General features: G+C 44.0%; 1 protein-coding gene across 1 annotated transcript; it reads right to left on the bottom strand.

Moving 5' to 3' along the window:
• LOC125538390 (1,4-alpha-glucan-branching enzyme 2, chloroplastic/amyloplastic-like) lies at positions 1 to 20,919 on the bottom strand. Its single transcript, XM_048701645.1, has 22 exons — positions 20,654 to 20,919; positions 20,407 to 20,552; positions 19,454 to 19,683; positions 18,971 to 19,069; positions 18,854 to 18,896; positions 18,613 to 18,672; positions 18,075 to 18,155; positions 17,879 to 17,995; positions 17,612 to 17,695; positions 16,830 to 16,951; positions 15,896 to 16,015; positions 14,384 to 14,513; positions 14,179 to 14,289; positions 13,887 to 14,015; positions 11,503 to 11,606; positions 10,963 to 11,107; positions 4,715 to 4,862; positions 4,468 to 4,568; positions 4,060 to 4,137; positions 3,117 to 3,272; positions 600 to 674; positions 1 to 488 (listed from the first exon to the last, which is right to left on the bottom strand). The coding sequence occupies exons 1-22, from the start codon at positions 20,799 to 20,801 to the stop codon at positions 405 to 407; spliced, it is 2,511 nt and encodes an 836-aa protein (XP_048557602.1). The 5' UTR covers positions 20,802 to 20,919; the 3' UTR covers positions 1 to 404.
• Positions 20,920 to 24,812: the final 3,893 nt, after the last annotated feature.

Genomic DNA, 24,812 nt, shown 5'->3' with positions numbered 1-24,812 from the left:
ATCCCTGATTTTATTTCTCATCTTCTTGTAAAAGACATGTCAATTATTTGAGGAATAGAGTCTATTAACTGTCAAAAAAATTTACAAAAGTAAAACCTCTATGCTAAACTGCCAATTTAGAGGATAGTAGCCATGGTTTACGACCACAAAAGTTTAAGGAGGCATGGGTATTTGGGGGAGGTTTCCTCGCTGATCCATAAAATGATAACACAGATGAGCATGTTTTCCTCGCAACGCCCTGGGAATTTGGGAGCACAGAGCACATCATCATGTTGTCTTGTCTATCCAGGACTCGTTGAAGCAAAAACCCTTATTAAACCTTGCACCTGGTTGTATTGACCATACGATTTTTTCTTGCTAGTGCTAGCAACAACAGCGTGCATGCGTATGCTGCACTTTGCTGTTTAGTTCATTGGAGCATAGACAACACAGGTTCTGCTAGGAGTGTACACTGAGAACGAATGGGGCCTGTTGTCATGTTGGCAGTCCTGCAAGTTACATGTGAAGCATATGTTACTTCAGGTTTACCAGGAATGAGATTACACAAGTACTCGTAGTATACTACGTAGAAGCAAACCACATCTGAGGAAAAGGCTTACAGAAGTGAAGTGCTCTGCAGTGTGATGGATCCTACCAAATCCACCAAAGAGTCCGGCGTCTGAGTCTAAGACAACCTGGTAGAAAGAATACAATTTCAGCACACCCAACACAAGAAGGTATATCTGTGCCTGCTTTAGAATCAGAACTAATTCGAGGAATTTTGAGTAAATTCCAAAACATGAATAGGCTGAACAATACACTCGGAATAAAAACTTTGCACTCTCGACCCCCGCGTCGCTCCACTTGGGCGACTCATGGGAAAATCTAGCACCGCTGCCAGGCTCCCCCGCCAGCACCTCCCTTCCTCCGCCGCTGCCGCTCAGATCTCCGTGGTGGCAGCGGGCCCTACTCTGAACGTGGCACCGGGCGGACTCACGGTGGACATGCGGTGTTGCTGCGTAACTGTGGTCGGCCGGGCGGCGGCTGTCATCGCGCACGCTAGTGTGGGTTGCGCGCTTGCAGGGTGCTGGAGGTGCCGAGGTCATCGCAGGCCTAGCTGGGTTCTTGGTCGCAGCGCGCGCGGGGCGGTTCCCTTCATCAGCGAACCTGGCTAGGTGTCGTTCTGGGAGGCGCGCTGGCTCGCACAACTTCGGTCCGGGGAGGCGGCAGCTTGGGCCGTCGGGTGGCGTGTGGTGTGCTCCTGGTGGTGCCGAATCCGGGGTCCTGGGTGTCGAGCTGCAGGGGATCTGGCCAGGGAGTGATCGGCAGGTGCAGGCGCAAGGAGGATGGGGCGGCGGCCCTAGGCTGTGGACGTTGGCGCGGTGGTGCCTGCCATTGCATGAGGTGCTATGGTGGGTGCTACGTGCGGAGGTGGGTGGTGGTTGCGGGCATGGTTGGCGGCAGCGTCTACAGTGGCTCGTCACACACGGGCGTGTGGTTCGGATGGTGGCCGATGCGGGAGTGGTGGAGCCTCGGGCGAAAGCCCAACTGCACTTTGGTTGGTGTCGAAGACGATGGCGACCGTGGGCGCCGCCCCCTCCCTGGAGGCATCATCGTGGGTGCTTTGGCTCATCTCTTGCGTTCACTGCCGTTGGTTCCTCCAGACGAAAGTTCGAGCTCCTGGAGTGGGTGATGGTGGCATCCTCATCACTTCCTCCTTGGAGGCATCGCCTTAGGAGGCCATGGCCTAGCCAGACAAGCATGCACCGCGTGACATTGCGGTGTGCATAGTGGACGTCATGGTCGAACCATCGGCTAGTGTGGTGCACGGCCTCGGGGCTGGCATGGAAGTCGAAGTGGTGGCTCCAGATCTTGACGTCAAGGAAGGGTGTCAGGCATTGGTCACTTGGGTGGTAGTGCCGTTGGCCAGCCTGGTGTGTGGCCTCAGGGCCAGTGTCGAGGTTAGAGCAGCAGCTTTGGAGATGGTTGCAGGATGTCGGCTCCAGTTGCTTGGGTTCACAGCCCCTCGCCTGGTGCGCGGCCTCGGGGTCGGCGTGTATGTTTGTTCTTTCTTTTGTAAGTCGGAGTGGCGACTTAGAAAACCGTCATGGTGTTGTAGGGTGTCGGCTCTGGTTGCTTGAGTGACTTCTGTCATCGACTCATCTGGTGCACGGTCTCAGGGCTGTCATGGATGTCGAAGCGGCGGCTTCGGATCTGGTTGTAGGGCGTCGGCTTCGGTTGCTTGGGTGGCGGAGCCGGCGACTCGTCAGGTGCATGGCCTCACGAGCGGTGACTTAGAAAACCGATACATTCACGATGTATCGGTTTTGAGACAATTTTCCTTATTAACGGGCCAATTCTTATTCTTCTTAATGAAAAGGCAGAGCTCCTACTGGTTGCTCGAAAAAAAAGCAGGCTGAACAATGGGAGGATCAAAAGATTAGGCATAGAACAACCCAACATAGGTGGTATTCTTTTTTTAAGGGTAAAGAACTTTATTCATCATATAATAGTCAAGTCATTTACAAGTAAAGATGAAATAAAACTATTTGTTAAGCTTCGTGCACTAGCCAATGCAACCAAAAGTCCGAACTGATAAAAAGGGCTAGGCAATCCACATATACATTTCAACACCTCCTCTCACGTGTGACGCGAGAAGTCAACACGTGAATAGACTCAAAGGTATGGCTACACAGAGGGGGGCAACAGCAATTTTTGAATAAATTTCGAGAGCCATGACTTGAACTCAAGACCTTAGGCCCTAATACCATGTTGAGTTTCATGCACTAGCCAATGCAACCAAAAATCCGAACAGATGAAACACTTCAACAGTATCCAACATAGGCGGTGAATTGTTAACTGAGATTGTGATTAAACTTGAAATATTTGTGAGAGAGATATTAATTCCAACAGGTATAAAGCATTTGGATTTTGCTTACTATGTTTGCTCGTACTACAAAAGCAACCCGATAAAGGTTTTTTCTAAAAACAAGACCGAAACAGAACCTAGTCAGACTACCAAGACCCCCCACACCTATCAGCGTATTCAAGGATGAGCATGAGATAATGTGTATAGTACAAGTGTACAGCAAAGAAAACTAACAAACTTAACATGGGGAATGGCAATAGCTGAATACCTTGTACTTCCCAGGCTTTAAACAGCCAACCCGGTAGTCGAAATAGCTATTACTCCAGTGGAAGTTGAACACAAATACCAAGTCCCCTTTTTCAAACACGATCACCTTATCTTCCTCATGTTTCCGAGATACGTACTGGTGGTCTGATGTCATAAACTGCAATTACATGGCCTGTTTCATCAGCGAATATTCATAGGTGCCACATAATGAACTTACTAGGATCTGCCTACGTTACCAGATATAATTTGAAGGCAAGAAAGCAGTAGTAGAGGTACTGTAAATACACTACCCCAATTTCAAATCTGAGTTTAGCACTCACAAGTGAAGACAAATCAAATGTTTTCAAAGGAGGAGAAAATGTGCAGCTTTCTCCTGACATTGTTGAAGTATGGAGATAATAGAAAGGAAAACATGGACGACTGATCCTTAATAAAGAAACAAAGGAAGATTATAGTATTATCCCCCACTGCCTTCTGTACTAATTTAATTGTTCTATCCAGCATATATGAAGGTAACTGTTCTGTTAAGGTTATCTTTTAAAAGAAAGGCCGTGTACTCTTCCTTATTTTAATAATGTAGGGAAAAGAATACAAGCACCAGGCCCCTAAGGAGGGAGGACACCTTAGAAACACCAGTATGATTTTGCTATTTTTTAAGCTAAATAATTAAGACGGACAACATATTAAAATGATTAATACAAAACGAGAGTACATGAATACAAAATGCTGCATTTTCTTATGTGGATTAGTTCATCAGATTTAGTGCATGTCCCTTGTACCATCATACCAAACTCCTCCTAATGTGACAGTTTAAATGAATATGAATAGAATGACATACAGAAAGAATGAAAGACCAACTCCTAATATGATGTTTTTAGTGGGAAAGACGCGAAATGATGGCGACTCAACCTACAGGAAAAGAAAATGATGTAAATAGTACATACGCCATATTTTTCCTCAAGATGCTGCATCGCCTGATCAAACTGCTGCATACCATGATACCTAAGAAATTCTGCATCACCCTGACAAGTAAAGCAAGGGAGATTTTCTTATCGATGACTCAGTCAAAAATATGGCTAAACTTCGACATATTACTTCTTCAATCAATACATTGAGAGATGTAAAGCTTTTGTGTTTCCTCAAAAATATAATAGTGATACTACTACCCAAATGCTAATGAGAATAAGAGCAGAGAACCAAGATGAACATCATATATGGTACCTTGTTTAATAAAGCACTAGAGAAGAGGTAAAAGAAGCTCTAAATTGACTCACCTTTTTAACCAAAACTAAATTGACTCTATGGAGGTAGAAAAATTACTGTTGTTAGTTAACACTCGAAAGAAAATTTACCAGGTCAAATCTTCGACGGCATTTGTCGTAACTGTTGTTGTTTCCTGGGATGAACTTACCAGTTGGAAGTACTTGTGGGCCTCTTGGAAAGTCTATCCATTCTACAAAATAAAAGTTTGAAACAAAACCTTAGAATTAATGCCTTCCTCAGACATTAGAACTACCATCTCAAGATTCAAGTGAAATGTCTGGTCAAGATTCAAACAACATGCAACAAAATATTTAAACTCTATTTAAAAAAACTCACCAGGATGCCCGAACTCATTTCCCATAAAGTTAAGATAACCCTCTCCTCCTAAACCCATTGTGATAAGTCTAATCATTTTATGCAGTGCTATTCCACGATCAATATTAGGTGTCGAAGGTCCGTTCAGAGCCATGAAATCATACATATCCTGCATCAGTAAAACATGAGGTCTCCTGTCATTCTTTAGTCAAAATTTATGATGGTGTGCTTCCACATGTACTTTCCTATGAACAATTAAATCAGATAAATCAATGAAGTCTTCAAACAAGGAAATCCCAGTTGTCAAAGGCTTAGTTATGAATATCATTCTATCAGACAAAAATACTGGTGTCAATCATTCTCAGGTGCAAAAGATTTTAAGAAATGCGGGATAAAATGATCGCAGATGCATACAACTGATATGAGAGAAAGCAGGGGCACTTGTCTAGCTAAACCAATAATCTAGCTCTGCCACCGTTCTCCCCCCTACCACCGCCGCATCCCTCTCTCCTTGCTGGCCTCATGTCTCCCTCGGTTCCAAGCGTGACAGGAGATCCAGCCCATGCTGGAGGTGATGGTGGCCACGAGTGAAGATGTTCCCCAGCATGGCGATGCAGCATTCTCATCGGTTTGTCTGGCATGCGCAAAGGCCGGCAGTGCCCAAGCGGCATTGTCCCTTGACAGCCGCATGGATATCGGGGCCTGCCCTCCTCCGGTCGGTGTGCGAGGGGGATGGAGTTTGCTGTCAGTGAGACGCAAGGGGTTGGGGAGTTTTCCAAAAGGCGTGCTTAGTGTGCGATGACTGATTTGGACGACTGTGCACCCGTGGTCAGCCGGAGGCAAAGGTTTGGCGTGTGGCCTGACGTGGTAACCAGCATGGTGTAGAACATTAAATGGCGCATGTCCTAGGGCATCACTAGTAGCGGTGAGATAGTTGTCAATAAATATTGCCATATAAGATTTTATGATGTAGCAAATATTGAGAATAGAAAGCAATGTTGTATATGGATGAATCAATAATCTTTGTGGTGCGGAGCACCCTAGGGTCATCACCATGGTGTTGGCTCGCCAAGGGACACACACAAGACATATACAAAGGTGAATTATATCCTTTATGTGTGCCTACTTGGTTCTCTCACGGATGGTGTGCTACTTGACCCTCCTTCATGTGTGCATAGGTTTGAGCCGAGCTTCACGTCGGTCAAGGAGGAGTGTAAGCACAAGAGTACGCCTACACCATCTGCGAAGGAAGCATGGAAGTAGAGGCGGAAGCACACGACGAAGGAGATGGGCTGCTAGAATCCAACAACCAGACAAAAACCTCCTTTGGATCACCGTCCAACCCTTCGTCCAGCTACGACGCGCAAGGCAACGGAAGCTAAATTGGCGAAGCCGGACTGTCCGGCTTGGAACCCAGACTGTCCGGCTTGGAACCCAGACTAGCTCCTGGAGCGAGCCCTTCGAGCGGCGCATGTGGAAGCTCTTATCTGAATCAGCTACAACGGCCAGACTGTCCAGCATGACCCTGGACTATCTGGCCACTAACCCGGACTGTCCAGCCCGTGTCTACGTGCAAAGCAGGCTAAGTGCCATGTATCCCTCTTCTACTTACCTCCTTCGTCCCTAACTATATAAATCGTACCATGGACTCACATTAGGGTTAGCAAAGCATTAAACTAGAACTTGGGAGAGCTTTGCTCCTTGTATCTCCTAGAGGAACAAGGCCTCCTAAGGGAGAAGGACTCTCCATAGGATCATCACGGCCTCCACCCTCCTAGGGTATGGAGAAGAACATCCAAAGTAAGAACATCTCTCTTAGAATTTGGGAAGAACCGTACCTTTTTACTCTACCCTTTGTGATTTTCCCCTTTGCCGCCTCCAAATTATGAAGATTGGGACAAACCATAGGGCTTGCCCTACATCATTTGGTATCATGAGCTTGCACGATTTAGAGCCCCTCCTCCTCATCCTTCTACCCTAATTTTGTTTTGTTCTTACCTAATTTGAAAATCCCCACCAAAAATAGCTCCACCCAATTTCTTACAATTTGTGGTTCTTGTGAGATTTTGTTGCTTTTCGTCCATGGATTTGATGTGTTGCTCATAGATCTGGCCTCCCTTTGCGTTGCTTTAGCCAATTTCTTCCATTTCCACCCAAAAAAATTCTCCCTCCCAATTTCGAGATCCAATTTCCACCGAAGAACAACTGAAGTTGACCTACCCAAACTGCCCGGACTGCCAACGCCCATCCGGCCACCAACTTGGACTATCCGACCTCCCCTGAATATGCTGAAATTTGTTCCTCTTTCGCCCCTTTTTGATTTGCAGTTATTCTTCCGCTTTGGTTCTCGTTACCTAAGGTGATTTGGCTGCTATAGGGACTGCTTCACCATCTACAACAACCTTTGACTCCGCTGCAACAATTTCATCAACGACACCAACCACTCCATCCTTTGACACCATAAGCAAAAGCAAGGCCGGTTGCCTCTGACCTCGACAAAGGTATTGTGTTGACGAATGATTCCGTCACACAATGTCTTCCCTTGCCATTGCACTTGATAGCCCGACCAATCTTTGCGAATACCTTAAACCTATAGAGACTAGTTATCTGAGAATTGTCGGGCCTCGTTAACTTGTGCGTCGTAGTGATACATTGCCTCATCTCGTGTACCATAGTCACTCTGTACATATCTTGGATACTTGTTTTTCATATTTGATCCAGGCTCAAGGAAAGTGGTAAAGAAAGAGATAGCAAAAAAAAGAGTGAAATAAAAATATATAAAGCAAGCTTATAAGCAAAAAGAGTGAGCATCAAAAGATATTTGTGACAAGGATACCTGGATAGGAAAACAATACGCTTGTTCCTATAGGTTGGTGCACAAGCACAAATCTAGCCCACGAGAGCAATCAAGCTAGCGTCTCTCCTATTGCTTGTGCAACACGAGCTTAGTCATTCCTAGGAAAAAAATTGTATGCTCATTCCTTGGTTGCACAAGCACCATTTATCTTTGCGTGTGTGTATCCATTTGCTCTATCTCTACTCATTGATCCACTTGTACCACATCTGCATTTTTTGATCTTACTCAACATTTTCAACATCTTGATCCACTATTGCATGATATCGTGCAACTAAGCCCTACCAAGCTACTCGATAAGCCTTTTGTGTGTAGGTGAGCTTGAACAAGGTTTACCAATTGTAATCTCTTAGTATTCCATAGTGTGAGATTGCTTGATCCTTCACCAACATAGGAAAGAGGTAACTTTGGTATTGATCTTTCTCTTCTCCACTCACACTTTGCTCAAGTGTCAATATGAATAGGGAAGGGCACATCACCACCGGTCTATGCCTACACCAAAAACTTCGACGCCGAGATGGACTGTTGGGACACCAAGATTGACGCACAACTCTCTTTCAAAACATGTTGAACCACCGTGAGTCATCAAGATCACACCAGCATCGACACCTCGAAGTCCAAGAGCAACATCAAGCTACACACCTTCGCGACGATGGGTTCCAAGGCCACACCGTTGACCGTGAACGCCATCAACAAGAAGAATGCCACCTACAAGAAGAGCGCTTCCACACACTCCAAGTGCATCATGAAGAGGAACGACCATGACATCAAGAAAACAACGCATGACGCCTACAAGAAATGTTCCCTTCAAGAATCTACACCAACAATGGACACAATACTACATCAAGCAACATGTCTCTTCCTAGAGCTACAAACAAGTGATACTCCTTCAAGCTCCAACGCTCCGACGACTACATCACGTAGACCACCAACTACAAGCAAGGGTGACCGCTCCATCTTCGAAGACACCTTGCGACAGTGACGGGATGGTTGAGCATGGGACTTACCCTTCAAACATGTCGGCGTATGGTGATGAGTTGAGAGACACTTTCACCCATATTGAACATGAGAGCGAATTCACCAAGGCAAGCACAAGAGTATGCCTACCACCATCTGCGAAGGAAGCGTGGAAGCGGAGGCGGAAGCGCACGGCAAAGGAGATGGGCTACTGTAATCCAACAACCGCATGTAAACCTCCTCTGGATCACCGTCCGACCTTTAGTCCAGCTACCACGCGCTAGGCAACAAAAGCTAAATTGGTGAAGCCGACTATCCAGCTTGGAGCCTAGACTATCCGGCTCCTGGAGTGAGCCCTTCGAGCAACGTCTGCGGAAGCCCTGATTTGGACAGAGTTACAATGGCCAGACTGTTAGGCTTGCAACCCGGACTTTCCATCCCATGCTTGCATGCAAATCGGGTCAAGTGGACATGTATCACTCTCCTACCTACCCCCTTCATCCCTAAGCTATATAAATTGTACCATGTATTCAAATTAGGGTTAGCAAAGCATTAAACTAGAACTTGAGAGAGCTTGCTCCTTGTATATCATCCTAGAGATCATAAGACCTCCACCCTATTAGGGTTTGGAGAAGAGCATCTTGCAAGGCCCCACCTATTGGAGATTTGGGAACTCTATCCTTTTTACCCTTACCTTTGTTGTGTGTGAATCTATATGTGTATATTAACTTGGATGCCTTGAGAGGACATGTGTGATGAGAACATTATTTGAGTGTTTCCACTTTAGATCTATGTGTTCTTTCTGAATTTCCCCTTTACCACCTACAAATTGTGAAGATTGGGACAAACCATAGGGCTTGCCCTACATCACTTAGCGATACCTAGGAGCAATCTTATATATCCTCTCACCTCCTATTCAACAAGCTAAATACCCTCCATTGGAGTATTTGTAGGTTAGCTTATTGGCTGATGAGGTTACTATGTTTTGTAACAAACTAACATTCTACAAGTTATTCGAGATGCTCTTAGTTCCCATCCAGCGTCATCTTGCGACATGTATAGATGAATGTACCTGGCATCATTTGTCATGCTTTACCCAGGGTTGATGATGTGTGCTCTAGAGGTGTTGTCGTACATCCGGACCTCACTGCAGGTATAGGTTTCCAAATACATAGGCTCCTAGACCATGTTCCGGCTCGTTGCAGTCAGTCTATGTTGGTCCTGATGTGAAGTGCATGGTAGTCTTTGTTGGTGGGAATGGCATGGCAATCAGGCTGTCGAGCTAGTGTGATTGTGGGTGGTGATACGATTTTGTGAAGGAGCCTTTGTGGGGCTGCAACCATGGCGTGAGAGGTGGTCATGCGGCTTCGGACGAAAACCATCCCCGACAATGTAGATGCTGGGAGGATATATAGTGCTCCCAACACTTAGGCACTCTCATTCCCCAGTCTAGAGAATCATTTTTAAATGTTTCAAACGATTCTAGAAAAAAAGTTGTGAAAGTTCATAAGATGTGTCTATGGCCCCTAAAAAATTGAAGTCAAAATACTTAGAGGAAAAAGACAAATTCATCATGAATAGAATCAAAAACAAAAATGACAATGTTCACATCTAGATTTGTCTTTTGTGTTGTCCTATAGGTATTTCGAGTTTGCATTTGTACTTTTTAGGGGTTGCAAACACATGTTTTATGAACATTCACAAAAAAAGAATTTTTTTTTGAAACATTTAAAATTGTTTTTTCTAGACACTGGAACACTTAAATGTTAGGGGCACTTGATATTCCCACTGTCACTGATGATGATGGTGACGCCTTCCTAACACCGTTTCCACCTTGGGGGCATTGTCAAGGAATACCAATTAGCACGGTTGATGTTGATACCTTTCCGATAACTTTGTTCTTCGAGGTTTCCTTCAATTGGTATGAACACAAGCCTTCGCTCTTCCAGCGGTTCCTACTTGCATCAGCCATGTGCCAATCCCGTGATGTGGCATCTTGGGGGCACGATCGAGTACGGTTGCGGATGTAAGTTTCAATAGATATAGGATATGGCAATGTGTGATGGTTCACCATTCAGGCGGCCAGGGTGGTTGGCGGTTCCGAGGTGAGACTGGCAGTGTAGGGGCCATTGATTCTATCCAGAGCAGGGGCAACCCAGTGCGTTTGTGTGGTTGGCATTTAGGCTAACAGTAGTTCGGTAACGTGTCTAACAACCGTTTGATTGTGGACTTCTCTTGAGTGGTCGGTTGTCGCCTATTCTTAGGCTGGTAAATACTTTCATTCTATAAATGCATAGGCACAAACTTTGCATACTTTTTGAGAAAAAAATATAGCTTGCATTTTTGTGGTGGAGGAAAATCAAGAGAGATAAGTATTCTTAAAAAAGCATAGATGTAAGGAAATTGACGAAACAACATAAATGGTAGTAGGTAAAGTCTGGACAAATAATGTGGTTACCTTGTCCATCAACCAGAATGCAATAGTCTTGTCTCCAACCAGTGCTTGATCGTGACTTTCGGCATAAGTAACACACTTTTCCAACCACCTTCTATTTGTTAGTGTGTGCACAATATTACCCATCTCCCAAGCTTCATCATTTCCTCTGTTTAGAATAAAATGTTGCAATTCATGTTTCAGATACAAGATACTTCACATCAATAACCAGAACACAAAACCAAACTTTTACAGTTCCAAAACAGAAACTTGAAACAATGAGACAATAGAAATGATGAGAGATGCAAGTAAGGATATAGCATATTAAAGAAGTGTAATATCATTATAAGAATTCCTAAAGTTAGTATGTGTATTCTACTTTTGTTATTATATACTGCATAAACTACAAAATAACGATACATGTTTTTGGACATTCATGTGAAAGTCCATATGTGCAATAGTGTTACACAAAGGAACATTTTAATTGCATTAACATACACTGTACAGTCAGATCTTCTGTCCAATAAAATATTAACATATACATACCAATTATGAAACACTTACTTGAGAAGTTCAATCCATTTGTCGGCAACAGCCATATGTAAGCGATAGTCAAAACCAACCCCACCAACTTGAACAGGAAGGGCAAATGTAGGCATTCCACTAACCTGAGAATTCAAATGAAAAACCAACACCTCAGTTGAACAATTAAGTTATTATTGTTGAACGTTAGATGAATCTTAGACCATATTATATAATTAATAACTCTTGCATAATCTCGAAGACCCATTAGTGGTTTCATGAAATGGTTGGAAATTTAGTCCAACCCCAGGAGTGGAGGAGAGTTTGGACCAGTATATAAGAAACTCTCTTCCAGGACCCATTGGAGCATGAGAAGAGGAGTGATACACGTGTGCATTTTCTCTGTGCCACGCAACAGAACCATGCACCGAGGCTGTGCCCCTAACAAATGTTGGATATATCAATAAGGTTATTGGGGAGCGTGTCTCCGTGATGGCTCCCTTCCGTCCTTTTGCATCCATGACTTCGACTACTTTCTTGACTTTCCCAACCAAATCCATGGGCGGGAACAATGGTGCCTTGAAGAAGGCCACCAATGCCAATGTTGTTGTTGCCACGGCCCTAACCCCTAAGTTTTGCTACGGGAGGGTATGATCCATTCATCCCACTTGTGCTTGGTTCGTCAGTTTGTAGTACTCACTATGTTAAGAGATATGCATGTTTTATGCAGGCACTCACATGTTGAAAAATTGCTGATATATCCAACAATTCGTTGCTTATTTCTGGGAAGTTCTATTTATTTATAGAAGTTGTTGATTTTCATCTGACTTTCATGAAAAGTTAGGAGTCTCACTCAAGAAAAAGAAAAGTTGTCACTACATGAAATGAATAGAAAATAGTTTTCCACGGCAAGAATTTTTTTTCGAGTAACCGACGAAAGCTCTGCCCTTTCATATAGGATAGAATTGACCGGTTAACAAGAAAAACTAGCTCAAAAACGGTTGTCACACACACACACCAGCCCCAAGGCTGCACCCCAAATGAGCCGGCGACTCAGTCACCCTAACGACTCGAGTCAGACACCATACAACACGACCTGGAGCCGCCGCCCTGGCGTACAAACCTCAACAACACACAAACATACACACACATCGGTCCCAAGGCCACGTACCTGTCGAGACGAGTCGACCACTCTGTAACTCAAGTGACCAAAATCGATACCCTATAACATAAAGGGCGTTCTCCCGAGCCGCCGCTCCTGCTACCACACCAGCCCTGAGGTCATGTACCCAACGAACCGACGACTCTGCTACCCAAGCGACCAGACTCAGCACCATATGCAACACAAATGCACTCTCCGGAGCTGCCTCTCTTGCTTCCACACCAACCCCGAGGCTGTGTTTCTGTCAAACCGATGACGAACCTTCAGGACCACACCAACCACTGACGCCTAACAGAAATCTGGACCTCCAAGACAACATCCCCAAGGGGGGAGCGACGGTTACGCCGCCACCGGCCCATCGCCCACTCCGGCCAAATCCAAAGCTTGTGTTTTCACCAGAGAGCTCGAGATACAAATGCGCAGGGAGGTAAAGGGGCTCCACACAACGCCTTCAATGAGGATAGCGACGTCTTAGGACACCAGCGGCAGGTTGGTGCTACGTATTTACCTGAAGTTCACCATGCCCTAAGACATTGCATCAAGTCCGTCCATCCGCCGAAACCCTAGCCGTGTGCACCAGTCACCTCGCCACCGCCAACAACCACTACCACCATGGCGCCACAATCAGCCGAGCGCCTCCATCCCGACCCCCAGTGCACCACCCGCTGCGACGAATCACCCCCTGAAGCTACCGGAGAAGCGCCCACTTCGACGACCCGAGGACGCTGCCCCGGCATCCTCACGCACCACCCGGTCCGGGCAAGCAGCAGCCACACCCGAACCTCGGCCCACGGGCCCGCAACAGCCACCGTCCCGCACGAAGCCACTCGAGGCCAGATCTGGCCGGACCTGGCAGCCCGCACGCCCTCCGAGCCTGAGCCACACAACCGCACAATCGCTGCACCTCCGGACGCCAGACACGCCGCCACCGCAGACTCGGGCCACTGCCGATGCCCAAGCTGCCACAAACCGCTGCAGCACAGTTCTGGGCAGGGGGGTGCGTTCTTTCTTTTGTCTCCACTTCAGAAACTTGACACTATCTAATGCAATGCCACGTCAGGAACTTGATTCCCCATGGCTCTCAAGTCTCAACTCGATATAGCTACTTCAAAGTAATGGCACAATGTGCACTGCATTTCAAAATCTAAAGCAACTTCTGTATGCACCTCCTGTAAGAATGGACAGAATAGCCTAAACTACAAAAAAGATGACCACAAATAGTTCTAACAAGTTCATATTGAAAGATGACTACAGAAACACTTACATCTTCACCGATAGTTACCGCTTCGGGATAAAACCCATGAATTAGATCATTCACCAGCATCAAGTAAACGACCGCATCTACATCAGTGGCAAAGCCAAAGTATTCATGGTAGCTCCCTGTAAAGGTTACCTAAAATAGAGTGCAATAATTTAGAAAAAAAAGAAGTAAATTAGGTTCCAAGCTCAGATAAAAATTGATACTATAACATAAAAGGAAATATTAGCTAGGTGTAATCTTATCAAAGTTGCCCAGGTAGTCAAGATAGAACAAGGACAATCAAGCAATGAATTACTTGTAATCCATGGTGGGTATACATCATGGAGGTCGCGCCGTCGAATCGGAAACCATCAAACTTATACTCCTCTAGCCACCATCTTGCATTGGAAAGTAGAAACCTTATAACCTGTATAAAGATAACAATGTTGGAATATCAGTTGGAAGATTAATTATTGGATAAATACATGACAGATGGCAATAGAAGTTCTATAGTCCCATACTTCCTTATTCCCGTAGTTGAACACACGGGAATCCCACATCCAATGATGGCCCCGTGAACCGCCATGAAAGTAATGTGTATCCGTGCCATCAAAACCATTCAACCCATCCAAGGTATTATTTGACGCGTGACTGTGAGAAACAGAAAACCAAAAGTAAAGCTACGCAAGAAAGGATGGAGTAAATCAACCAGGATTACCAATGGGTTAAGGGTGATCTCAGCCCAAAGGTAAAGCTACAGAACAAAAAGGGGCTTTGAACCAAGACATAAAATAGATTAAAAGTTACAACCATAGTTTTAAATAGCGAGTTATGCCTCTTAGCGGCGGACCTCTTCTAAACGCTATAGCGCACTATGTACAATGTTTGATCATGTATTTGGACTAAGGTCCCTTAGCGCGGGATCTTCTAAACGCTATAGCATGCTATAGTGGAGCTATATCGCGCTATTTAGAATCATGGTTAGAACCTATCTGATTTGCACATGCATGAACACAAGAGTTCGGTCCAAAGCTGGCATTGTACTATGTAGGTGTAGGCACAAGGAGGCTGTCCAATTCATTTAGAGATAAGTTATATTCTTAGTTTGCTTGAATGTCTAGTTAGCTAGTGTCGAGGAGAAGTGGTTTCACCGTGTTTGCCCGTGTGCGCGTGGACTGGACGATCCATGCCTGGGTGACCAACTTCCCTAGATGCACTACCCCTGATTTCCTCAAAGGGAACCGTGCATCTACCAACTTAGAGGAGTTTATGTCATACGCTGCAAGAAGCACATGAAGGAAGGACAACACCTTATGCCCAATGGCATCCAGCCCAAAATGAAGGACATGTTCAACGTCTCAAGGCCTGGATTTTTCTACTTAGCTTGATCAAGATATCTCGTCAAGATCGGTCATATAGAACTCATCGAGTTGATCCTTAACTTGTTGAGTTCCTAAGGGTAACCCCAAATTGAAATCTATCTTGAGATAATTTCATATAAGGAGTAAAGCTATTACCCGCATCAAGGGGAGCCCAAACCTGTGGGTAAGACGTGTGTCCCGTGTTCCTCGGACAACCCGTGGTTATTTTCCACTCCCACACAAATCTATGGGCGACTACCTGCAAATTACCCTCGACAGCTAGCACCGACCGTGGGAGCTGAAACCAACTTGATGCCTTGTTCTTTGCACTGGCATCACTATACTTTATTTCCAAACAAGCTGCTGATTTTACCAAGGCTAATATTAACTCGTTCTCTATTCATTTTTTTGTATTGTAGTATGAAATGATATGTGATCAACCAATTGTTCGATTTGTGAGATCAGTACTTCTGTCGTAAAATCAATAAGTATGTAATTTTCTATATTTCATAGTAATTGAAAATACTTAACATGTAAAATGTTCTTTTAGCAATTTATACAAACTGGATGATGCTTTTACTGTTCCAATCTAGGAGAGAGGCCATAGGAACTGAAATAAAGAATTAAGATTAATGTGAACCTAACACGCCAACGGCAAATTACATTAAGTACCTGTGAACAACATCCATGAGGACAACCAAGCCAAGCTCGTGAGCTCTATCAATCAAAGATTTTAAATCTTCTGGGGACCCAAAACGGCTACTTGGTGCAAAGAAATTGGTAACATGGTACCTGCAATAGAAGTAAAAACACATAAAAGTGGTATTGTATTAATTGTCAAACAGGAAAAAAAGCAGCACTTAAAAGACAAATATGATTTGAAAGTTGTTACAGCTTCCATGTCATTGGAAAAGAAGTTAATATGATATACTCCTATATAACAAATCATTATGCTAGTATGGTGAGGAACATACTACCGCCACTCTATGCAAACATGGTCATTATGTGTGTAATCGCACTGTTATGTGGCTATCTGTGCAGTATGTTATTTTAGACCAAATCAACCAGTGATACTTCCAGAATGTCGACATAGAGTTGTCCACTCATAAGATATCTACTCAGAATGAGAACACAGGAAGTAGCAAGAAGCAGCAGTCTCTCACATCTATACCAATATAAAAAGACCCAAAGGGGCAGATCCAAACCATCTCAACCGTCAAATCATGTAATCTAGCAGTTCAAATCGCTCCAATGTTGAGCACCAAACATGTTTAACGCTCTAATTACCTATCACTATCATTGGTTATAAACATGTTTAGACTCAACGCTATCCCATGAAATCTGTCATGTAATTAATATTTTACCATTCCCGCGAAGAAAGCAATTAATATCTTAGCAAATATCAATGTGCCATAAATATATTTTACCTAATATAACGTGCCACTAATATCCTACCTAATACGTGCATTGCACACACATACTTTACTAGTAAGAAAAAGGAAGAGAATAGCTGAAAAGTTAATATAATAGTATAGTTGCTAAAGTTGAAATATGTTCCATGGACAAAAAATAACTAAAAGAATCAGAAATCGACCCAGAGAACTACCCAAAGCTTCCATAGTATGAGTGCTCTTGGATTGCCATTATTTGCACTGCATTGTACCCAAGTCTTTTAATTCTTGGAAGCACCTCATCCCGAAAGTTTGCATATGTGTTGATCTTTGGTTCCTGGTTGCACAAAGAAACAAGTAATTGCCCATGTGTTAATGTAAAAAGGCTACCAACAAGCATAATCTATTTATTATATTATTAAAACAAGAGCATAACAAGCCACAAAATTCATCCGCATATGCCAAATTATCTCAATCGTTGATATACCATCGGTCTTAATTATAACGTTCAGGATTCATAAGTTGATATATAAAATAACCATTTATATAGGAACAAATGTAAATACAAATGTTTGTAAGGAATGAGGTTAATTAAGTTGTTGATGAAACATGTAATATAGTGAAAAAATGAACTTTAATAGCAAAAGATGTAACATTCACAGTTACATCAAGTAAAACGTTCGAACAAATGGACACCAGCTTTTGATGCTACACAATCTAGTACTTCTCTCGAGCATTCAAAACATCCTATTTGACTGAAATGACACTATTCCAGAATGTTTTTTCAGATTTGTATTATCTAGTTCTAGATTGTCCACAGTTACATTTTTCAGATTGTATTAACCAAGTGGCATAACACATAAATTTATGATAAGTTTTTTACTTATAAAACGAAAGAAGGCCAACAACACAAAAATACCATTGTAACAACCTGTAAATTAACTTGAATTGCATATAGCTAACTTCATTTATGGAATACAGGGTAAAGATGAAATACCGGGCTACTCATGCCAACATGTGTTTCATATATCCGCAATGATTTTGGTCGTTTAGGTTGAGGATGCTTGAATACATACTTCTCCTGCACATGCATGTAAGAATTTCATAACTGGTTAGTGAATAGAAAACTAAGATGCCAACAACAAATAAGAAGTAGAACAACTTGAAATAACACTTGGGAAGCTTCGTGAGAAAAACAAATCATAATTTTCTTTCCAATTAAAAATATCTGAAATCTAAAAGCACAGAAGACGAAGTAAAATACCTCTTCGGGAGGATCATAATATATTCCATTGTATGGTATATCTCCTGGAGTCTGCACGGAGTACTTGATCCAAGCAGGAATTGAATCCTTTGTCCCAGATGGAGTACCCATTCGCACCTAGATGTTCAAAAGAGCTTCTGAGTAATACAGAACATGTTCCTGAGCCTAACACGGTTGGCGAGGAGAAGAAAACAACCTTCACCCGTGAGCCGTGAGGAATTGGTGGCGAACCGTCTGCATTGTTTGGCAGAAAAATCTCCCAAATACCCAAGTCATTCTGAAAACAATTAAATTGAATATGAGCATTTGTAAATCCATATCAACCACATGGAGCTACAGTTCACGGGTTATCCAGTCAGCCTACTCCAATACCATTACTATGTAAAACCGCTCAGTGTCTTGCAATAACCAAAATCATTAAATCATGTCTAAATCATCAAAAATATTTGTGCAGCATTACTTATATAAAAGGGTAACATGCATGTTGTCAATTTGACGTTATACAACAAAAGCATCATCAACATTGATATCTAGTAATTAATGGGCTCGTGCAACAGGCAAGTGAAAGAATAGAGTCTAGTGACTTTAATACTCCTAAACACTTCCAACTATATTCACAGCTCAACTCCGGAATACATATAAGGTGTATATTCAACCACATTTAAATAGTAAGCAGATCTTAAGAAACAAATTTACAAAGAAAAAATTATATATTTGTGAAACTACATGCATACTTTGCTCATATGGTCTGCATTTGGATCCCAATTGTTGAAGTCGCCAACTAATGCTGCAGACTGCAATTGGAAGCAAGAGTTAGTTCTTAATAAAGCTAGTTGTGCAACTTAATATGCTGTTCATCTGGGAAGTGCAAAATCCCCAACCTTAGGATAGCAGATGAGCACTAATTATTCACAAGCAGTTGAAAGATAGAACTAGTATACTTAGGTAAACGATCAGACAGTCAGAAGAACATACATCTGCTCCAGGAGCCCATTCTCGGTAAGTGATACCTTCAGCGCTGCATGGGAAGAGGAATGTAGATACGATACAGAAAAAAGGTAGATACATACTTATCTAGTCAAGAAATTTCACCTGCGCACAAATCCAAACTTCTCGTAACCGCGGGAAAATACATCCATGCCTCCTTCGTGTTCATCAATGTCTGAACGTATTCTCCTATATAGGCTGTATCTGTTTTTGATCCATTAAGGCACAGTGAGACTGCTAGTACAGTTTGATCTGGACATATGGGTTTCATCCTTACAAAAGCAACACAGGGGAAATGAAGTGGCATTGTTGTTCAATTGGCATAGATACTGAAAAAACATAGAACCCATCAAGACATATATTAATCAGTGTACCCAATTACAATGGGTGCTTATCGGTAGCTCACATTGCAGTTCTTGCCACTTTCCTATTTTTGTTCGGTTACCATGTCACCTCAGAGCCATGAACACACAAGAGCGACTACGAACTTCAAGAGTTTTGTGTCACAGCAAGCAGCCATTCACATCTTATCAAAGACTGTAAATTGTATTTAAAGTTTAAAGTGCACACAATAGAAGCGAAGCATACCGATACTCAAGATGGTACTTAAAGTCTCGGAGCGTTGGGTCAATCTCGTATATTTGCTGTCCATTTCCCGGTGGTGGCAGAATGCGTAATTTCTCTCCCGTAGATGATTCTTTGTCCATTCTGCTCGTGCCTTCAGCATCAATTTCTTCAGTAACCTGATTTGTCTCTGAAGACCAAATAGTATCTTCACCTCCATCCTGTAGGCTTGTTTCATCATCGATGAATGGAACCTAACACGATGTGAAGGACAAAAAGTTCAGACGAACTGTGGCACACATAGTTGTAAACCAACCTACCGTGTAGGCTTCGCATATGGTGTTTTGTCTTAGATTTCAATTGTCATGCAGGCAGGTACTAGCAAGATAATAATACCCATTCCCCAACAAATTAGAAAGAGGATGTACTGCGACCTACGTGTGAAATAAGCAAATCTTTAGTATATAATTTCGCCGGATAGCAGATTTTGTATTTCAGTTCTACTCCCTCCGTTCGGAATTACTTGTCGCAGAAATGGATGTATCTAGAACTACGTCTAGATACATCCATTTCTGCGACAAGTAATTCCGAACGGAGGGAGTATTAAAGTTTCAACTACTACTGAAATTCAGTGAATTTCAGTGATTTTAGTTTACATCTCAGCCAAAGGACCAAAACGCTTCACTTGAAACTCAACCAATTAGTTGAATTTTTTTATTTTTAAAAAAAGGCATTTGAATTCTTGTATACAACTGAAACTACCAGAATATTTTGACCTAAAAGGTAGCACATATTTCGGTGTCTACCAAATTATAGGAATTCAGTGAATTTCGTCTGACGTCTCAATGAAAGTGAAAGCCGTAGCAAGTAAACAGGCATTTCAAGTGAACCATAAAAATACGGTGGCAATACTAGTTTACTCAGGGTAATATGTCAACTACCTTCAGATCGATGCAAAAAAAGAAAATAAAAACTACCTTCAGATCATCAGAGTCGAACTGAACGGGACCGTGGATGGAAGGCGGTGTTCCGCCACTACCGCCGTCAGGGATCATCACCTCCCCGGACGGCCCACCCGCGCGCATGACCACGCGCCATCCAGAACCTCCGACGCCGACGGCACCTACAGACATCACCACACCAGGAGGGAACGTAAGGTCGCTGAACCGCAGCCCGCTACGAATAAACGAGAATGGGAGTGAGGAAGGTAGCGCCAATAATTACGGGGTGAACGGGTGCCCTTGTTGCGGCCGAAGAGCAGCGATGGCGACTGCAGCTCCACCCCGCGCCCCCTCCGCTCTGGCCCGCCGGATCGAGGAGCCGACGGCCGGGCGAGGCCCGCCGCGGAAACTGCGAATGCCGGCGACGCCATCTCGTCGCCGCCGCCGCAGCCGGATCGGATCCAACCTAACTGCCCGACTGACCCCGCCCCGTCTCCTGCTTAAACCCACGCAAGCGAAATGCGGAGGCACAGGGGGGTGGTGTTCTAAGATTGGGAGGGGCCGGAGGGCGGATGCTATATACTACTAGCACGGGGAGAGAGTGGGACTAGGAGGAAGCGGACGGAGCCTTCACGCGAGAGTGGCGGCGTGGTGGCCGCCAGCGGGTGGTGCGGGCAGCGCGCGCGCGGGCGGACGGCTGCATGGATGGTAGCGTGGGAGTGGGACGCACCGGCGAAGAGGTTTGGGTTTTTGCGGTGGTGTGATCGCGGACGCGCGCGGCAGGAGAGGACGGCGTCGCCTTGCGCCCAGGTGCCACGTAGGACGGTAGGGTAGTGACGAGTGAGTCAGTTTTTTTTGTCTTTAAAAATCATTTTTTTTACAATCGAGTGAGGCAGTTTGTTGGCGAGCGCGTGCGAGGCTACAAAGCTTGGCATCTCGGGCGGATCACCAAACAGACATCATCGCCAATATCATCCAATTGAAGTTATCAAATGTTTGGTATCAGATGTTGGTCTTGTGTAGTTTGAATATTGAAAATAATCAAAGAAAAATACTCCGGTGTTACTCCGAGTCTCCGACAGCTTTTCCCTCGCTCCTCCCCTGTTTCTGGTACTTGATCGTGGTTGATGTCGTCTTTGTTGGTCGTGGTGGACTTGCTTGTGTGCCTCCTGCTCCGATTTGTGTCTATGCACCCCACGGTCCTTCTTTTATGGCCTTGGTGGCAGCCAGCCCGGCGATGGTGGGTTTGTCGCCTCGTTGCTCGGTGATATCATGCCTTCTTCATGTGTTCTTTGGGCTTTAATCAATGTTGTCGTTGTCGTGGCCGTGTTGGTATAGTGTTGTTGTCGACTGTAGTCTTATGCACTGAAAATGTTTTCCTACTTTGTTGTCATGTGTGGTGCCCTTGCTCTAGTTTAGGCTGGTTTTGTTGGTTTATTAATTGTGAATCATCAATGGTTTGGTTTCTTTAGTTGGGTTATCCCTATGTGGTCTTTATAATGGTCTTGCCTTCTTTGACGTTATACCATTGCTCTCTTAATGAATCACATGCAAATCTCTTACATGGTTTGAAAAGAATCAAAGGAAAATATCGCAGTGCTTCTAACTCAAAGATAAATATTTCAATGCAACTATAATCAAATAAAAGTATTACAATCCAAATATATAATTACTAAATAAATAGTTCAAATTTGATTTCAATTAATTCGGACACATGTTCTAATTGTCCATATGAAACGCTAAAAAATTCTCAACGAGATCATTCTGAAGCTACATATGAGTTTCTCGATTATGATTCTGATGATGCAGTTTGAGAAATTCCTCATATGTCGTAGATTCTACTCTGGAAGCTGTACAGAATCACCCGTGTTTTAAAATTTCAGACCATGGCACACTCCCTCACCCTCATCCTCCACAATTATGTTTATGCATGATCACGCAATTTGTCATCACCTCCCACGGTGTCTCTGGATCTCATTGTTTAGCAGCCCCGCAAACAACTGCAAAACGAACTCCTAGCACTCCAAATGCCCACTCCACATCCTTTCGAGCACCTTTTTGTCTTGCATCAAAGTGATTTTGTTACCTCTTGGATCGGAGATGGTCTTGACAATTGTCGTTCATGAAGGATATATATCGTCACAAAGACAATACCCCATGTTGTAGTCATGCCCATGGATGGTATAATTGCACGCAGGAGCTTCGCCCGCACACAACCAGGCAAACAAAGGAGACCACTGCAGCACGTTGTTTCAATTGTGAGATCCTGACATTCCAAAGAAAGAGTGTCGAATCCAGAGGTCTTGTGATGCAAGTGCTTCAAGAATAATGGTAGTATTTTTGTGATGGCCCCAGTATTGCCCTTATTGAGCATATGGTCATTTGTTTCATTTTTAGTACATGCATCCCGAGATCCGAGCATACCTGGAAACTCTCTTGATTCTCCAAGTATCGTGATTCTTGTTGTGTCTTTGTCACTTGCTTCTCTCAAGTACTACGGACGAAATACCTTGTCCACTTCAGGAGCAAAACTAACCATAGCCTCCATTTAAGTGCATCTAGTGAAGGAAATATGCCCTAGAGGCAATAATAAAGTTATTATTTATTTCCTCATATCATGATAAATGTTTATTATTCATGCTAGAATTGTATTAACCGGAAACATAATACATGTGTGAATACATAGACAAACATAGTGTCACTAGTATGCCTCTACTTGACTAGCTCATTGACCAAAGATGGTTGAGTTTCCTAGCCATAGACATGAGTTGTCATTTGATTAACAGGATCACATCATTAGGAGAATGATGTGATTGATATGACCCATTCTGTTAGCTTAGCACTTGATCGTTTAGTTTACTGCTATTGCTTTCTTCATGACTTATACATGTTCCTATGACTATGAGATTATGCAACTCCTGATTACCAGAAGAACACTTTGAGTGCTACCAAACGTCACAACGTAACTGGGTGATTATAAAGGTGGTCTACAGGTGTCTCCGATGGTGTTCGTTGAGTTGGCATAGATCGAGAATAGGATTTGTCACTCCGATCGTCGGAGAGGTATCTCTGGGCCCTCTCGGTAATGCACATCACTACAAGCCTTGCAAGCAATGTGACTAATGAGTTAGTTACGAGATGATGCATTGCGGAACGAGTAAAGAGACTTGCCGGTAACGAGATTGAACTAGGTATTGAGATACCGACGATCAAATCTCGGGCAAGTAACATACCGATGACAAAGGGAACAACGTATGTTGTTATGCGGTTTGACCGATAAAGATCTTCGTAGAATATGTAGGAACCAATATGAGAATCCAGGTTCCTTTATTGGTTATTGACTGGAGACGTGTCTCGGTCATGTCTACATAGTTCTCGAACCCGTAGGGTCCGCACGCTCAAAGTTTTGTGACGATCGGTATTATGAGTTTTTGATGTACCGAAGGTAGTTCGGAGCCCCGGATATGATCACGGACATGACGAGGAGTCTCTAAATGGTCGAGATGTAAAGATCGATATATTGGACGACTATGTTCGGACACCGGAAGTGTTTCGGGAGGTTTCGGACATATATCAGAGTACCGAGGGGTTACCGGAACCTCCCAGGGAGTATATTGGGCCTAATGGGCCCTAGTGGGAGAAGAGGAGGGGTGGCCAAGGGCGGCCACGCACCACCTCCCCCTCTAGTCCGAATTGGACAAGGAGGGGGGCGGCGCCCCCCTTTCCTTCTATCCTTCTCTCCCTTCCTTCCCTTCTCCTACTCCTACTTGGAAGGGGGGAGTCCTACTCCCGGTGGGAGTAGGACTCCTCATGGGGCGCGCCATAGGAGCCCGCCCCCTCCCCCTCCTCCACTCCTTTATATACGGGGTGGGGGCACCCCTTGGAGACACAACAATTGATCATTGATCTTTTAGCCGTGTGCGGTGCCCCTCTCCACCATAATCCACCTCGGTCATATCATAGCGGTGCTTAGGCGAAGCCCTGCGTCGGTAGCTTCATCAACACCGTCACCACGCCGTCGTGATGGCGAAGCTCTTCTCGGAAGCTCTACTGGATCGTGAGTTCATGGGACATCACCGAGCTGAATGTGCGCTGAACGCGGAGGTGCCGTACGTTCGGTACTGAGGATCGGTCAATCGTGAAGACGTACGACTACATCAACCGCGTTGTCATAATGCTTCCGCTTACGGTCTACGATGGTACGTAGACAACACTCTCCCCTCTTGTTGATATGCATCACCATGATCTTGCGTGTGCGTAGGAATTATTTTGAAATTACTACGTTCCCCAACATCTAGTGCCCATGGTTTTGGTGTATTGATAACAAAATTAGTTAAGGATTAATATGTCTGTGTATACACTGGTAAAAGTCCTTGAAGATTTGGTTTAAACAATGATAGTGACCTCTAAAATGTGAAGGAAACATAGAAGAGTTCAGCATG

This window comes from Triticum urartu, chromosome 2 (genome assembly GCF_003073215.2).
Source record: "Triticum urartu cultivar G1812 chromosome 2, Tu2.1, whole genome shotgun sequence".
NCBI classification, from domain to species: domain Eukaryota; kingdom Viridiplantae; phylum Streptophyta; class Magnoliopsida; order Poales; family Poaceae; genus Triticum; species Triticum urartu.
This window is presented reverse-complemented; position numbering and strand designations above follow the sequence as displayed.